Source organism: Hypanus sabinus, chromosome 3 (genome assembly GCF_030144855.1).
Source record: "Hypanus sabinus isolate sHypSab1 chromosome 3, sHypSab1.hap1, whole genome shotgun sequence".
Taxonomy (NCBI): domain Eukaryota; kingdom Metazoa; phylum Chordata; class Chondrichthyes; order Myliobatiformes; family Dasyatidae; genus Hypanus; species Hypanus sabinus.
In genome coordinates this window covers 193,775,178-193,793,485 of record NC_082708.1, presented here as the reverse complement: position 1 = coordinate 193,793,485, position 18,308 = coordinate 193,775,178, and the positions used below count along the sequence as shown (strand labels likewise).

General features: G+C 48.0%; 1 protein-coding gene across 3 annotated transcripts in view; it reads left to right on the top strand.

The window, feature by feature from the left end:
* LOC132392017 (disintegrin and metalloproteinase domain-containing protein 33-like) overlaps positions 1 to 18,308 on the top strand; it is a 156,237-nt gene that overhangs the window by 72,504 nt on the left and 65,425 nt on the right. For all 3 annotated transcript variants that reach the window (XM_059965923.1, XM_059965924.1, XM_059965925.1), the window contains one exon: positions 6,892 to 6,981. In XM_059965923.1, coding sequence (XP_059821906.1) covers positions 6,892 to 6,981 — 90 coding nt within the window. The remainder of the gene's footprint in view (positions 1 to 6,891; positions 6,982 to 18,308) is intronic.

Below are 18,308 nucleotides of genomic sequence, written 5' to 3'. Positions count from 1 at the left end.
ACTGGTGGGAAGGTGATGTGACTGTAACTGGCTGGAAGGTGGTGTGTCTGTAACTGGTGGGAAGGTGACTGTAACTGTTGGGAAGGTGGGGGTGACTGTAGCTGGTGGGAAGGTGGGGTGACTGTAACTGGATGGAAGGTGTTGTGTCTGTAACTGGCGGGAAGGTGACTGTAACTGTTGGGAAGGTGGGGGTGACTGTAACTGGTGGGAAGGTGGGGTGACTGTAACTGGCTGGAAGGTGGTGTGTCTGTAACTGGCGGGAAGGTGACTGTAACTGTTGGGAAGGTGGGGGTGACTGTAACTGGTGGGAAGGTGGTGTGACTGTAACTTGCTGGAAGATGACTGTAACTGCTGGGAAGTTGGGGGTGACAGTAACTGACGGGAAGTTGGGGGTGATTGTAACTGGCTGGAAGGTGGTGTGTCTGTAACTGGTGGGAAGGTGACTGTAACTGTTGGGAAGGTGGGGGTGACTGTAACTGGTGGGAAGGTGGTGTGACTGTAACTGGCTGGAAGGTGGTGTGTCTGTAACTGGCGGGAAGGTGACTGTAACTGTTGGGAAGGTGGGGGTGACTGTAACTGGTGGGAAGGTGGTGTGACTGTAACTTGCTGGAAGATGACTGTAACTGTTGGGAAGGTGGGGTGACTGTAACTGGCTGGAAGGTGGTGTGTCTGTAACTGGCGGGAAGGTGACTGTAACTGTTGGGAAGGTGGGGGTGACTGTAACTGGTGGGAAGGTGGTGTGACTGTAACTTGCTGGAAGATGACTGTAACTGTTGGGAAGTTGGGGGTGACTGTAACTGGCTGGAAGGTGACTGTAACTGGTGGGAAGGTGGAGGTGACTGTAACTGGCGTGAAGGTGGGGGTGACTGGAACTGGCGGGAAGGTGGTGTGACTGTAACTTGCTGGAAGATGACTGTAACTGTTGGGAAGTTGGGGGTGACAGTAACTGACGGGAAGTTGGGGGTGATTGTAACTGGCTGGAAGGTGGTGTGTCTGTAACTGGTGGGAAGGTGACTGTAACTGTTGGGAAGGTGGGGTTGACTGTAACTGGTGGGAAGGTGGTGTGACTGTAACTGGCTGGAAGGTGGTGTGTCTGTAACTGGCGGGAAGGTGACTGTAACTGTTGGGAAGGTGGGGGTGACTGTAACTGGTGGGAAGGTGGTGTGACTGTAACTTGCTGGAAGATGACTGTAACTGTTGGGAAGGTGGGGTGACTGTAACTGGCTGGAAGGTGGTGTGTCTGTAACTGGCGGGAAGGTGACTGTAACTGTTGGGAAGGTGGGGGTGACTGTAACTGTTGGGAAGGTGGTGTGACTGTAACTTGCTGGAAGATGACTGTAACTGTTGGGAAGTTGGGGGTGACTGTAACTGGCTGGAAGGTGACTGTAACTGGTGGGAAGGTGGAGGTGACTGTAACTGGCGTGAAGGTGGGGGTGACTGGAACTGGCGTGAAGGTGGGGGTGACTGTAACTGGCGGGAAGGTGGGGGATGACTGTAACTGGCGTGAAGGTGGGGTTGATTGTAACTGGCGGGAAGGTGGGGTGACTGTAACTGGCGGGAAAGTGGGGTGACTGTAACTGGCGGGAAGATGGTGTGACTGTAACTGGCGGGAACGTGACTGTAACTGGCGAGAAGGTGGGGGTGACTGTAACTGGCGGGAAGCTGGGGTGAGTGTATCTGTCGAGAAGGTGGGGGTGACTGTAACTGTTGGGAAGGTGGGGGTGACTGTAACTGTTGGGAAGGTGGGGGTGACTGTAACTGACGGGAAGTTGGGGGTGATTGTAACTGGCTGGAAGGTGGTGTGTCTGTAACTGGCGGGAAGGTGACTGTAACTGTTGGGAAGGTGGGGGTGACTGTAACTGGTGGGAAGGTGATGTGACTGTAACTGGCTGGAAGGTGGTGTGTCTGTAACTGGCGGGAAGGTGACTGTAACTGTTGGGAAGGTGGGGGTGACTGTAACTGGTGGGAAGGTGGGGTGACTGTAACTGGATGGAAGGTGGTGTGTCTGTAACTGGCGGGAAGGTGACTGTAACTGTTGGGAAGGTGGGGGTGACTGTAACTGGTGGGAAGGTGGGGTGACAGTAACTGGCTGGAAGGTGGTGTGTCTGTAACTGGCGGGAAGGTGACTGTAACTGTTGGGAAGGTGGGGGTGACTGTAACTGGTGGGAAGGTGGTGTGACTGTAACTTGCTGGAAGATGACTGTAACTGTTGGGAAGTTGGGGGTGACAGTAACTGGCGTGAAGGTGGGGGTGACTGTAACTGACGGGAAGTTGGGGGTGATTGTAACTGGCTGGAAGGTGGTGTGTCTGTAACTGGCAGGAAGGTGACTGTAACTGTTGGGAAGGTGGGGGTGACTGTAACTGGTGGGAAGGTGGTGTGACTGTAACTGGCTGGAAGGTGGTGTATCTGTAACTGGCGGGAAGGTGACTGTAACTGTTGGGAAGGTGGGGGTGACTGTAACTGGTGGGAAGGTGGTGTGACTGTAACTTGCTGGAAGATGACTGTAACTGTTGGGAAGGTGGGGGTGACTGTAACTGGCTGGAGAGTGGGGGTGTCTGTAACTGGCGGGAAGGTGGTGTGACTGTAACTGGCGGGAAGGTGGATGTGATTGTAACTGGCTGGAAGGTGACTGTAACTGTTGGGAAGGTGGGGGTGACTGTAACTGGCGGGAAGGTGGTGCGACTGTAACTGGTGGGAAGGTGGGGGTGACTGTAACTGGCTGGAGAGTGGGGGTGTCTGTAACTGGCGGGAAGGTGGTGTGACTGTAACTGGCGGGAAGGTGGATGTGATTGTAACTGGCTGGAAGGTGACTGTAACTGTTGGGAAGGTGGGGGTGAGTGTAACTGGCTGGAAGGTGACTGTAACTGTTGGGAAGGTGGGGGTGACTGTAACTGGCGTGAAGGTGGGAGTGACTGTAACTGGCGGGAAGGTGGGTGTGATTGTAACTGGCTGGAGGATGACTGTAGCTGGCGTGAAGGTGGGGGTGATTGTAACTGGTGGGAAGGTGGGGTTGATTGTAACTGGCGGGAAGGTGGGGTGACTGTAACTGGCGGGAAGATGGTGTGACTGTACCTGGCGGGAAGGTGACAGTAACTGGCGTGAAGGTGGGGGTGACTGTAACTGTTGGGAAGGTGGGGGTGACTGTAACTGTTGGGAAGGTGGGGGTGACTGTAACTGACGGGAAGTTGGGGGTGATTGTAACTGGCTGGAAGGTGGTGTGTCTGTAACTGGCGGGAAGGTGACTGTAACTGTTGGGAAGGTGGGGGTGACTGTAACTGGTGGGAAGGTGATGTGACTGTAACTGGCTGGAAGGTGGTGTGTCTGTAACTGGTGGGAAGGTGACTGTAACTGTTGGGAAGGTGGGGGTGACTGTAGCTGGTGGGAAGGTGGGGTGACTGTAACTGGATGGAAGGTGTTGTGTCTGTAACTGGCGGGAAGGTGACTGTAACTGTTGGGAAGGTGGGGGTGACTGTAACTGGTGGGAAGGTGGGGTGACTGTAACTGGCTGGAAGGTGGTGTGTCTGTAACTGGCGGGAAGGTGACTGTAACTGTTGGGAAGGTGGGGGTGACTGTAACTGGTGGGAAGGTGGTGTGACTGTAACTTGCTGGAAGATGACTGTAACTGCTGGGAAGTTGGGGGTGACAGTAACTGACGGGAAGTTGGGGGTGATTGTAACTGGCTGGAAGGTGGTGTGTCTGTAACTGGTGGGAAGGTGACTGTAACTGTTGGGAAGGTGGGGGTGACTGTAACTGGTGGGAAGGTGGTGTGACTGTAACTGGCTGGAAGGTGGTGTGTCTGTAACTGGCGGGAAGGTGACTGTAACTGTTGGGAAGGTGGGGGTGACTGTAACTGGTGGGAAGGTGGTGTGACTGTAACTTGCTGGAAGATGACTGTAACTGTTGGGAAGGTGGGGTGACTGTAACTGGCTGGAAGGTGGTGTGTCTGTAACTGGCGGGAAGGTGACTGTAACTGTTGGGAAGGTGGGGGTGACTGTAACTGGTGGGAAGGTGGTGTGACTGTAACTTGCTGGAAGATGACTGTAACTGTTGGGAAGTTGGGGGTGACTGTAACTGGCTGGAAGGTGACTGTAACTGGTGGGAAGGTGGAGGTGACTGTAACTGGCGTGAAGGTGGGGGTGACTGGAACTGGCGGGAAGGTGGTGTGACTGTAACTTGCTGGAAGATGACTGTAACTGTTGGGAAGTTGGGGGTGACTGTAACTGGCTGGAAGGTGACTGTAACTGGTGGGAAGGTGGAGGTGACTGTAACTGGCGTGAAGGTGGGGGTGACTGGAACTGGCGGGAAGGTGGTGTGACTGTAACTTGCTGGAAGATGACTGTAACTGTTGGGAAGGTGGGGGTGACTGTAACTGGTGGGAAGGTGGTGTGACTGTAACTGGCTGGAAGGTGGTGTGTCTGTAACTGGCGGGAAGGTGACTGTAACTGTTGGGAAGGTGGGGGTGACTGTAACTGGTGGGAAGGTGGTGTGACTGTAACTTGCTGGAAGATGACTGTAACTGTTGGGAAGGTGGGGTGACTGTAACTGGCGGGAAGGTGACTGTAACTGTTGGGAAGGTGGGGGTGACTGTAACTGTTGGGAAGGTGGTGTGACTGTAACTTGCTGGAAGATGACTGTAACTGTTGGGAAGTTGGGGGTGACTGTAACTGGCTGGAAGGTGACTGTAACTGGTGGGAAGGTGGAGGTGACTGTAACTGGCGTGAAGGTGGGGGTGACTGGAACTGGCGGGAAGGTGGGGGTGACTGTAACTGGCGGGAAGGTGGGGGATGACTGTAACTGGTGGGAAGGTGGTGTGACTGTAACTGTTGGGAAGTTGGGGGTGACTGTAACTGGCTGGAAGGTGACTGTAACTGTTGGCAAGGTGGGGGTGACTGTAACTGGCGTGAAGGTGGGGGTGACTGGAACTGGCGGGATTGTGGGGGTGATTGTAACTGGTGGGAAGGTGGGGTGATTGTAACTGGTGGGAAGGTGGGGGATGACTGTAACTGGTGGGAAGGTGGTGTGACTGTAACTGGCGGGAAGGTGGGTGTGATTGTAACTGGCTGGAGGATGACTGTAACTGTTGGGAAGGTGGGGGTGACTGTAACTGGCGTGAAGGTGGGGGTGATTGTAACTGGTGGGAAGGTGGGGTTGATTGTAACTGGCGGGAAGGTGGGGTGACTGTAACTGGCGGGAAAGTGGGGTGACTGTACCTGGCGGGAAGGTGACTGTAACTGTTGGGAAGTTGGGGGTGACAGTAACTGGCGTGAAGGTGGGGGTGACTGTAACTGACGGGAAGTTGGGGGTGACAGTAACTGGCGTGAAGGTGGGGGTGACTGTAACTGACGGGAAGTTGGGGGTGACAGTAACTGGCGTGAAGGTGGTGTGTCTGTAACTGGCGGGAAGGTGACTGTAACTGTTGGGAAGTTGGTGGTGACAGTAACTGGCGTGAAGGTGGGGGTGACTGTAACTGACGGGAAGTTGGGAGTGACAGTAACTGACGGGAAGCTGGGGGTGACAGTAACTGGCGTGAAGTTGGTGTGTCTGTAACTGGCGGGAAGGTGACTGTAACTGTTGGGAAGTTGGGGGTGACAGTAACTGGCGTGAAGGTGGGGGTGACTGTAACTGACGGGAAGTTGGGGGTGACAGTAACTGGCGTGAAGGTGGGGGTGACTGTAACTGACGGGAAGTTGGGGGTGACAGTAACTGGCGTGAAGGTGGTGTGTCTGTAACTGGCGGGAAGGTGACTGTAACTGTTGGGAAGCTGGGGGTGACAGTAACTGGCGTGAAGGTGGGGGTGACTGTAACTGACGGGAAGTTGGGAGTGACAGTAACTGGCGTGAAGGTGGTGTGTCTGTAACTGGCGGGAAGGTGACTGTAACTGTTGGGAAGGTGGGGGTGACTGTAACTGTTGGGAAGGTGGGTGTGACTGTAACTTGCGTGAAGGTGGGGGTGACTGTAACTGTTGGGAAGGTGGTGTGACTGTAACTTGCTGGAAGATGACTGTAACTGTTGGGAAGTTGGGGGTGACTGTAACTGGCTGGAAGGTGACTGTAACTGGTGGGAAGGTGGAGGTGACTGTAACTGGTTGGAAGGTGACTGTAACTGTTGGCAAGGTGGGGGTGACTGTAACTGGCGTGAAGGTGGGGGTGACTGGAACTGGCGGGAAGGTTGGGGTGATTGTAACTGGTGGGAAGGTGGTGTGACTGTAACTGGCGTGAAGTTGATGTGACTGTAACTGGTGGGAAGGTGGGGTGACTGTAACTGGTGGGAAGGTGGGGTGACTGTAACTGGTGGGAAGGTGGGGTGACTGTAACTGGTGGGAAGGTGGTGTGACTGTAACTGGCGTGAAGTTGATGTGACTGTAACTGGCGTGAAGTTGATGTGACTGTAACTGGCGTGAAGTTGATGTGACTGTAACTGGTGGGAAGTTGATGTGACTGTAACTGGCGTGAAGTTGATGTGACTGTAACTGGCGTGAAGTTGATGTGACTGTAACTGGCGTGAAGTTGATGTGACTGTAACTGGTGGGAAGGTGGGGTGACTGTAACTGGTGGGAAGGTGGTGTGACTGTAACTGGCGTGAAGTTGATGTGACTGTAACTGGCTGGAAGGTGGGGGTGACTGTAACTGGCGTGAAGGTGGGGGTGATTGTAACTGGCGGGAAGGTGGTGTGACTGTAACTGGCGTGAAGTTGGTGTGACTGTAACTGGCTGGAAGGTGAGGTGACTAACTGGCGGGAAGGTGGGGGTGACTGAGTGGTGATGTGGTGCGATATTTAACAGGACAGTAACTGTATTAGAGCAGGCACAGGTCAGTGGGCAGAACCTATCTGTATGGCGAGGCCTGTGTAAGGCAACTTCCAGACGTTATTATTCTCTGCTTTTGTTACAGGAGTGTGTGAACCCGTGTTGTAACGCCAATAACTGTACCCTTACTCCAGGTGCCCAGTGTGCACACGGAGTCTGCTGCAGCCAGTGTAAGGTATGATTCCAGGGTGCCCTCTCACCCAGCAGCACCCCTCATTGCTCCTGGACCTTGGGTCAGGCAGTTGATATGACCTCACTGACCGTGGATCTTTATTACCATCAGATGTAGGAGCACAATTAGGCCATTCAGCCCATTGAGTCTGCCCCACCATTCCATCATGGCTGATTTATTATCCCTCTCAACATCATTCTCTTGCCTTCTCCCCGTAACCTTTGATGTCCTGACTAATCAAGAACCTATCAAGCTCTGCTTTAAATATACCCAATAACCAGGCCTCCACAGCTGACTGTGGCAATGAATTCCACAGATTCACTCTTCACTGGCTAAAGAAATTCCTTCTCATTTCTGCTCTGAAAGGACGTCTTTGTATTCGGAGGCTTTGCTCTTCAATCCAACACTCTCCCACTCTCTTCAGGCCTTTCAATATTCAATAGGTTTCAATGAGATCCACCCTCATTCTTCTAAACTTTAGCAAGCACAGACCCTAAGCCATTTGCTCGTTAACCCTTTTATTCCTGGGCTAATTTTCATGAATCTCCTCTGAACCCTCTCCAATGCCAGCAGATCCTTTCTTAGATTAACCCCGACCCTCACTGCGCACATGCATTTATTACCCTGAATATTTATTAACCCCTGGCCCCACACTTGTGCAACAGTCACCATGGCTGTGTGCTGTTTACAACGTGGTTCATTTGGAGGATGTGATAATAGTGATTGGTGAGAAGAGGATGGTGTGTGGACATCAGTGAGGCTTTGGCATGGATCCTCGTGTTAGGCTGCTCCAGAAGTCACCAGGGATCCACACTGACTTGGGAAATAGTCTTGGCACTGGAGGTAGAGAGTGATAGTGATATTCAGTAATCATTGGATCCACCCACACCATTGTCAGGCACTGGCCTGTAGATGCCCTTGCCCACCCAGCATCAGCCTCTGTGTGAACGCAGAGATTAATGGGTCATGATCAAATCACAAACGAGAAAACCTGCAGATGCTGCAAACCCAAGTGACAGACACAAAATGCTGAAGGAGCTCAGCATTCATTGGCTTTGTTGGTATACCCACCGGCCACTTCGAATGAGCATCCTCAGACATCACAAACATGGAATCCATGAATGGCCCAGCAAAGTCAATATGTACTTTTTGCCATAGTGATGACGGCCACTCCCATGGGTGTAATAGTGCTTGTCGGAGTGCAGTTTGAACTTCTTGGAATCCTGAACAGCTTTTGGTCAAGTCTTCACTCTGTCTGTCTATTCCTGGTCACCACACATAGCTCCAAGCAAGACTCTTCACCTTAACTGTACCCTGATGCCTTTCACACAGATGCTCTAACAATCTGGTATGCAGCTTAGACGGAACCAGAACATGAGATCCACACATCAGCGTTCTTTAACATACTGACAGTTGGTCTCGACTCACTGAGAACTCTGGAAACAGGATTGCCATTAAATGGCCGTCCTTGCATGGTGATGTCATAGACTTCTGACAATGAAGGGTCATTCCTTGTTATTCTTTTGTTTCAGAATTTGTTACTGGCAACTGGTGCACCAATGCCTTGTGGACCACTTCTGCTGGGTCACAGGGTCACAGTTTTCTTCTTCAGTTGTCAACAGTGGAAGGTGTGACAAATCATCAGGTTTGCCTTGTTTTTTGGTGCCCTTGAACTCTATGTCATAAGAGAGGGCTCCTAGGAAAAGTGCCCAAAGCTGCAACCGGGCAGCAGTAATCACTGGAATTCCCTTCCTGGGACTGAAAATGAACACAAGGGGCTGGTGATCTGTCACTAGTGTAAATCTTTGTCCGTAGGGGTAGTGGTTGAACCTCTTTATTCATACTAGACTAAGCGTCTCTTTGTTGATCTGTGTGTAGTTGTGTTCTGCGCTCATCGGTGATCTTGAAGTAATCAAGCATTCAGATCCATCTTTCAGAATGTGTGACAAAGTGGACCCAATGCCATAAGGTTTAATGCCATTGAATGCCAGTCTGATGGACAGAGATGGATCACAATGGATGAACAGTTCATCTGATGCTATTTAATCCTTTTATTTCATTGAATGCTCTTTCACATCTTTCTGACCATTCCCGCTTTGTTTCTGTCTGCAACAGTGCTTTCAATGGGTGCAGCACTGTTGCAACATGTGGGTTAAACCAGTGGTAGTAGTTTGCAAAGCCCAAGTAAGACCTGAGTTGTGACACATCTTCCAGCTGGGTGCCTGCAGCACTGTTTCGATCTTCTCTTGTGACTTGGGTAAGCCCTGCTTGTCCACAACATGAGACTTGTGTCACTTCTTCATTTTCAATTCTTGAAAAACTCACATTTCTCACTCTTTGCACACAGACCACACTCACGCAGCCTGGTGAGCACCTTACCAAGGTTCTGGAGGAGCTCTTCATCCTTCTTGCCAGTCATAATGATGGCATCAGGTAACATTGTGTTCCTGGGATATCTTGGAGTACTTGGTTCATTGCTCTTTGCCAAATTGCTGAAGCTGATGCAACACCAAAGATGAGACGATTATACTGGAACAGTCCCTTGTGAGTGCTGATTTTGAGAAAATTCCTGCTTGACTCCTCAATCTCCATTTGCAGATAGGCTTGTGACCAGTCAATCTTTGAAAACCTCTCCCCACCTGCCAAAGATGTAAAAATGTCTTCTATTCATGGCAGGGGATACTGCACAGTACGCAGCACTGGGTTGATAACCATATAACAATTACAGCACGGAAGCAGGCCATCTCGACCCTTCTAGTCCGTGCAGAACGCTTACTCTTTCCTAGTCCCACTGACCCACACTCAGCCCATAACTCTCCATTCCTTTCCTGTCCATATACCTATCCAATTTTACTTTAAATGACAATACCAAACCTGCCTCTACCACTTCCTACTGGAAGCTCGTTCGACACAGTTACGTCTCTCTGAGTAAAGTACGTCTCTCTCAATGGAAAAAGCCTATCCACGTCAACTCTATCTGTCCCCCTCATAATTTTAAATACCTCTATCAAGTCCCCCCTCAACAGTCTACGCTCCAAAGAATAAAGACCTAACTTGTTCAACCTTTCCTTGCAACTTAAATGATGCTCACTTTGAAATCCCCACAAATGTGAATTACTCTGGACTTCCCTTTCTTGATCACCGGGACAATGGGCATGGCTCAATCACTCCACTTGATGTTGGAGAGAATTCCAGTCTGACGTTCAGTGTCTGTTTTAGGACGTAGTGCGTAAGGCACTGGACGTGCTTTTGGAATCTTGCTGTTGCTGTTTCAGCCAGTTCATTTCTGTTCTGCAAATCTTTGAGTTTACCAATCCCCTTCTCAAATACCTTCTCAGAGTCAGAATCAGCTTTATTATCACCAACATGTGTCGTGAAATTTGTTGACTTAGCAGCAGCAGTTCAATGCAATTCATAATGTAGAAGAGAGAAAAAACAGTAACACTAATATATAAGTAAATCAATTACAGTAAATGTATATTGAATAGATTAAAAATCATCAGAGAACAGAAATAATATATATTTTAAATGTAAGGTAGTGTCCAAGGGTTCAATGTCTATTTAGGAATCGGATGTCAGAGGGGAAGAAGCAGTTCCTGAATCGCTGAGTGTGTGCCTTCAGGCTTCTGTATCTCCTACCTGATGGTAGCAGTGAGAAAAGGACATGCCCTGGACACTGGAGATCCTTAATAATAGACGCTGCCTTTCTGAGACACTGCTCCTTGAAGATGTCCTGGGTACTTTGTAGGCTCATACCCAAGATAGAGCCAACTGAATTTACAACCCTGCAGCTTCTTTCAGTCCTGTGCAGTAGCCCCCCCCCCCAACCCCCCATACCAGACAGTAATGAAGCCTGTCAGAATGTTCTCCACAGTACAACAATAATTGGATTGAGTTTAGGAGCTGAGAGGTACTGTTACAGCTATATAAGACCCTGGTCAGGCCCCACTTGGAGTACTGTGCTCAGTTCTGGTCGCCTCACTACAGAAGGCATCTGGAAACCATAGAAAGGGTGCAGAGGAGATTTACAAGGATGTTGCCTAGATTGGGGAGCATGTCTTATGAGAATAGGTTGAGTGAACTTAGCCTTTTTTCCTCGGTGATGGAAGATGAGAGGTGATCTGATAGAGGAGTATAAGATGATGAGAGGCATTGATCGTGTGGATAGAGGCTTTTTCCCAGGGCTGGAATAGCTAGCAAGGGAGGGCACAGTTTTAAGGTGCTTAGAAGTAGGTACAGAGGAAATGTCAGGGGTAAGTTTTTTATGCAGGGAGTGGTGAGTGCGTGGAATGGGCTGCCAGCAATGGTGGAGGAGGCGGATATGACGGGGTCTTTTAAGAGACTCTTGGTACGTGGAGCTCAGAGAAATAGAGGGCTCTGTGTAACCATAGGCAATTTCTAAGGTAAGGACATGTTTGGCACAGCTTTGTGGGCTGAAGGCCTGTATTGTGTTGTGGGTCTTCTGTTTTTATGTTTTTTGAGAGTATTTGTTGACATGCCAAATCTCTTCAAACTCCTAATGAAGTATAGTTGCTGTCTCGTCTTCTGTGTAACTGCATTGATATATTCGGACCAGGTTAGATCCTCAGAGATCTTAACACCCAGGAACTTGAAACTGCTCACGCTCTCCACTTCTGATCCCTCTGAGGATGGGTATGTGTTCCTTCGTCTTACCCTTCCCGAAGTCCACAATCAGCTCTTTCGTCTTACTGATGTTGAGTGCCAGGTTGTTGCTGCGACACTATTCCACTAGTTGGCATATCTCACTCCTGTACACCCTCTCGTGAGCACCTGAGATTCTGCCAACAGTGCCAATCCACATAGTCAATGATATAGAGAGAGCAGAGTCGTGGGCTAAGCACACGCCCCTGAGGTGTGCCAGTATTCATCGTCAGCGAGAAGGAGATATTATCACCAATCCACACAATGGTCTTCTGGTTAGGAAGTCAAAGATCCAATTGCAGAGAGAGGTACAAAGGCCCAGGTTCTGTAACATCTCAATTAGGATTGTGGGAATGATGGTATTAAATGCTGAGCTATAGTCGAATTCATTCTAGTCATGACCAACCTATCAAAGCATTTCATCACTGTCGATGTGAGTGCTACCGGGTGATAGTCATCAAGGCAGCTCACATTATTCTTCTTAGGTACTGGTATAATTGTTGCCTTTTTGAAGCAAGTGGGAACTTCTGCCTAGAGCAGTGAGAGGTTGAAAATGTCCTTGAATAATCACACAGTTGGTTGGCACAGGTTTCCAGAGCCTTACCAGGTACTCCATCGGGACCTTCCACCTTGCGAGGGTTCGCTCTCTTTACGGGCAGCCTAACATTGGCCTCTGAGACAGAGTTCACAGGGCTGCTCATTCGCATTAAGCAGCATTGACAGTTTTTGATAAATGCTACCATTTGGATTGCAGTTTCCTGTTGATGACAGATGAGAGCTTTGATTCAGTGACAGTCTAGTTGGATTTTTCTCAACCATTCATGTCCAAAAAGTGCTGGCCCTCCACTTTTCAATACATACAGCTCTAACTGCTGTGTTTGGCTTGCATATGTTATATTCATCTTCACTTTGCCTTTGAGAAACACTTATTTTGCCTGTGTAGGTCTTCAGCATCACTGAAGTTTCATCTAATGACATCTCAGAAAACAGTCTTGTAATCAGCCACTGAAGTTATGGACAAAGTTGACCCTGTATCCAGCTCCATTTTCAGTTTTACACCAGACACATACATCTATTGTGATCCATATGATTTTCTGATCTGCTTCAGCCATACTCTGCAGTTCCAGATATGACAGTTCACTTTTGTCAGGCTCTGTTTTATCTCTTTCTGTTTTACATTCGGTCATCCATTTGCTTAATTTTGTGTTTGAAACTTTTCACTCAGTGTGTTCCTTCTCTTTGGTTCTGCTTTTTGTCTGCCTTGCACATTCTTTCAGTGACCTTGTCTATGATACTTCTTGGAAATATTTTCTTTGAAACAATAGTCACTTGTTTCATGGGAGGATTTGCTACATCAATAACATTTTTGGCTTTGTTATGTGCCAGTAGCACTAGACCACAGACTCAGCTTTTAATGTTAAACAAATATATTTTCAGTATCTACCCAAAATACAGACAATTGAACAAATTACACTCCTAAACAAAAATTAACAGTGCTATGCATTTTAGCTCACAAACTGTGGAGGTCTAGGAACAGGTCTTCCCAAGTCTAATTCAAACCGAGTCCTAGGATGGCAATCCAGAAGATACCAGAGATTCATGGAAACAGGTGAAGAAAAACTCATAAATCCACACTAAGGTGACACAAGGTGGTGATCATGGAGGATCCATGTTGAGAAAACAAGGACAGTCACAGAAGATTCTAGACGTCGAGTAGTCGTCTTAGAGTCCACCCAGGGTAACAAAGTGATGCCTAAGTTCCAATATCCAAATAAGGATATCACTAGGTGAGAGTCACAATATTCCTTAGGTCACCACGTAACACAGTCGATTTCATGTATAGATTAACAAAAGTGGTCATCACAGAATACTCCAGAAATCCAAGTATGGATCATACAAAGTGACAGACACGCATCCAACATGCACTGTGTGCCACTAGTTATCACAATCTTCTTGACGTGGAGAAGTTTCAGACTTGCCCACTGCTGCAGTGAACTCTTCAACTAACTCCACTCAGCTCGCTCTCCCAATGGTAACTCGCAGTCCGTTGCATCACTTAACAGCCGAATGTCCCAGAAACCTCTTCGCATTTGTTATAAAGACATCATCCACCCGCCTCGTCCAGGCGCCCAAATGACACTCACGGTTTAAAAAAACCATTGACATGTAACAGCTGTTTGCACTATTCAGGAACGTTCTGTGCACTTCACATTCTAACCTCCTTTTCTGTAGTTCTGCCTCATTGTTTGCTGTGGGCTCTATTGTAATGGACAATGACCTTTCTAAGCTTAGGTCTTTTTCTGACAGTAGCCTCTTTTGAGTGCTACGACCAGGCATGCCACATATAATCCTGTCTCTTAGTGCACCAGGAAGTCCATCTCTAAAGTTACAATATTGGGAAAGTTTGCACAGTTCTGCAATGTATTCTGAAATGCTTTCATCCTTTGGTTCCTTTTGTAAAATCTATATCAGCCATTACCAGTGGTTTAGGGCTCAAGTGATTTTGTAAAATGGTAATAATTTCATTGAACGTCCTGCTTGCTGTCTTTTCAGGAGTTACTAAGTTGCTTCAGAGACTGTATACGACCTTGCATCCATTAAGTTAGGAAGTGTGGGGGCTTTCTTTTCGTTACTCCATGTTCCACCCTCTCAAAATACGACATTCAGCTTTCATTAGCGTGATCAAATTCATCAATTTTCCTGACTAAAGCCATCACCACCTTATTTACACTTTAACTTTGCTAGTTGCATCTTGCTATGCAGTGTTACTCATGCATCCCTTTGTTAGCGTCAGTGACGCAGCCTACTCTGTACTCTTTAACTCTGACCTCTCGCTGTTTTGTCCCATAACTCTTGGTGCAGTTCGTGATATTTTCTGACATTCAGATCCGTACTTTTCACCAATTTGTTCTGTCTGTGTACAACTATATATTGATTAAATAGAAGAACACATGCAGGAAATGGCTTCAACTGGTGTACAGTATTCATGTTGCAGTGCGAGAGAGAGAGATCAATATGCAACCGTGAGTCGTGGCTGAAAGAAGGCCATGGTTGTGAGCATTACATCAAAGATATACTTTGTGTCGAAAGGACAGACAGGAAGGCAGAGGTGGTGGTATGGTTTTGTTGGTAAGAGGTGGAATTATAAAATTAGAAATGGTGATATAGGTCAGAGAATGTTAAATTTGTGTGTTTAAGTTAAGAAACTGCAAGGATTAAAAAAAAACCATTATGGGAATCATATATAGGCCTCCAAATAGAGGCCAAAATGTGGGGTTGAGATTGCAAACGGAGCTGGAAAGGGCATATAATAAAGGTAATGTCACAATTGTAATGTGACTGCATATTGATGTCACAATATGCAAAGAGATTGGGAAAATCAGGTTGGTGTCAGATCACAAAAGAGGAAATTTGTTGAACGCCTGTGAGATGGCTTTTCACAGCAGCTTATGCTCTCAGGGAAAGGCTAACTTAGATTGGGTGTTGTGTAATAACCTAGATCTGATGAGGGAGCTTAACGTAAAGGAACCCTGAGAAGGCAGTGATCATCATACGATTGAATTCATTCTGCAATTTGAGAGGGAGAAGCATACGTCACACGTATCAGTATCGCAATGGAATAAAGGGAATTACAGAGGCATGAGAGGAGCTTGCCCAGATGCATTGGAGGAGGATACTGGCACGGATGAAAGCAGAGCAGAGATTGCTGAAGTTTCTGGGAATAGTTCACATGGCACAGGATGGATATAGAACATAGAATAGTACAGCACATTACAGGCCCTTCGGTCCACAATGTTGTGCCGACCCTCAAACCCTGCCTCCCATATAAACCCCCAACTTAAATGCCTTCATATACCTGTCTAGTAGTCTCTTAAACCTCACTAGTGTCTCTGCCAGTGCATTCCACGCGCCAGCCACCCTCTGAGTGAAAAACCTTCCTCTAATATCCCCCTTGAACTTCCCTCCCCTTACCTTAAAGCCATGTCCTCTTGTACTGAGCAGTGGTGCCCTGGGGAAGAGGCGCTGGCTGTCTACTCTGCCTATTCCTCTTAATATCTTGTACACCTCTATCATGTCTCCACTCATCCTCCTTCTCTCCAAAGAGTAAAGTCCTAGCTCCTTTAATCTCTGATCATAATCCATACTCTCTAAACCAGGCAGCATTCTGGTAAATCTCCTCTGTACCCTTTCCAATGCTTCCACATCCTTCCTATACTGAGGCGACCAGAACTGGACACAGTACTCCAAGTGTGGCCTAACCAGAGTTTTATAGAGCTGCATCATTACATCGCGTCTCTTAAACTCTGTCCGTCAACTTATGAAAGCTAACACCCCCTAAGCTTTCTTAACTACCCTATCTACCTGTGAGGCAACTTTCAGGGATCTGTGGACATGTACCCCCAGATCCCTCTGCTCCTCTACACTACCAAGTATCCTGCCATTTACTTTGTACTCTGCCTTGGAGTTTGTCCTTCCAAAGTGTACCACCTCACACTTCTCTGGGTTGAACTCCATCTGACACTTCTCAGCCCACTTCTGCATCCTATCAATGTCTCTCTGCAATCTTTGACAATCCTCTACACTATCTACAACACCACCAACCTTTGTGTCATCTGCAAACTTGCCAACCCACCCTTCCACCCCCACATCCAGGTTGTTAATAAAAATCACAAAAAGTAGAGGTCCCAGAACAGATCCTTGTGGGACACCACTAGTCACAACCCTCCAATCTGAATGTACTCCCTCCACCACAACCCTCTGCCTTCTGCAGGCAAGCCAATTCTGAATCCACCTGGCCAAACTTCCCTGGATCCCATGCCTTCTGACTTTCTGAATAAGCCTACCGTGTGGAACCTTGTCAAATGCCTTACTAAAATCCATGTAGATCACATCCACTGCACTACCCTCATCTATATGCCTGGTCACCTCCTCAAAGAACTCTAACAGGCTTGTTAGACATGATCTGCCCTTCACAAAGCCATGCTGACTGTCCCTGATCAGACCATGATTCTCTAAATGCCTATAGATCCTATCTCTAAGAATACTTTCCAACAGCTTTCCCACCACAGACGTAAGGCTCACTGGTCTATAATCACCTAGGCTATCCCTACTACCTTTTTTGAACAAGGGGACGACATTCACCTCCCTCCAATCCTCCGGTACCATTCCCATGGACAATGAGGACATAAAGATCCTAGCCAGACACTCAGCAATTTCTTCCCTCACCTCGTGGAGCAGCCTGGGGAATATTCTGTCAGGCCCCGGGGACTTATCCGTCCTAATGTGTTTTAACAACTCCAACACCTCCTCTCCCTTAATATCAACATACTCCAGAACATCAACCTCACTCATATTGTCCTCACGATCATCAAGTTCCCTCTCAGTGGTGAATACCGAAGAGAAGTATTCATTGAGGACCTCGCTCACTTCCACAGCCTCCAGGCACATCTTCCCACTTTTATCTCTAATTGGTCCTACCTTCACTCCTGTGATCCTTTTGTTCTTCACATAATTGAAGAATGCCTTGGGGTTTTCCTTTACCCTACTCGCCAAGGCCTTCTCATGCCCCCTTCTTGCTCTTCTCAGCCCCTTCTTAAGCTCCTTTCTTGCTACCCTATATTCCTCAATAGACCCATCTGATCCTTGCTTCCTAAACCTCATGTATGCTGCCTTCTTCCACCAGACTAGATTTTCCACTTCACTTGTCACCCATGGTTCCTTCACCCTACCATTCTTTATCTTCCTCATTGGGACAAGTTTATCCCTAACATCCTGCAAGAGATCCTTAAACATCGACCACATGTCCATAGTACATTTCCCTGCAAAAACATCATCCCAATTCACACCCACAAGTTCTAGCCTTATAGCCTCATAATTTGCCCTTCCCCAATTAAAAATGTTCCTGTCCTCTCTGATTCTATCCTTTTCCATGATAATGCTAAAGGTCAGGGAGCGGTGATCACTGTCCCCCAGATGCTCACCCACTGACAGATCAGTGAACTGACCCAGTTTGTTACCTAATACTAGATCTAGTATGGCATTTCCCCTAGTTGGCCTGTCAACATACTGTGACAGGAATCGATCCTGGACACACCTAACAAACTCTGCCCCATCTAAACCCTTGGAACTAATCAGGTGCCAATCATTATTAGGGAAGTTAAAGTCACCCATGATAACAATCCTGTTATTTTTGCACCTTTCCAAAATCTGCCTCCGAATCTGTTCCTTGGTATCTCTGCTGCTATCAGGGGGCCTATAGAATACCCCCAGTAGAGTAACTGCTCCCTTCCTGTTCCTGACTTCCACCCATACTGACTCAAAAGAGGATCCTGCTACATTACCCACTCTTTCTGCAGCTGTAATAGTATCCCTGACCAGTAATGCCACCCCTCCTCCCCTTCCCCCTATCCCTTTTAAAGCACTGTAATCCAGGAATATTGAGAATCCATTCCTGCCCTGGTGCCAGCCAAGTCTCCGTAATGGCCACTACATCATAATTCCATGTATGTATCCAAGCTCTCAGTTCATCACCTTTGTTCCTGATGCTTCTTGCATTGAAGTACACACACTTTATCCCTTCTACCTTACTACCTTTATACCCTATATTCTGCTGCTCTTTCCTCAAAGCCTCTCTATGTGTTAGATCTGGCTTTACTCCATGCACTTCT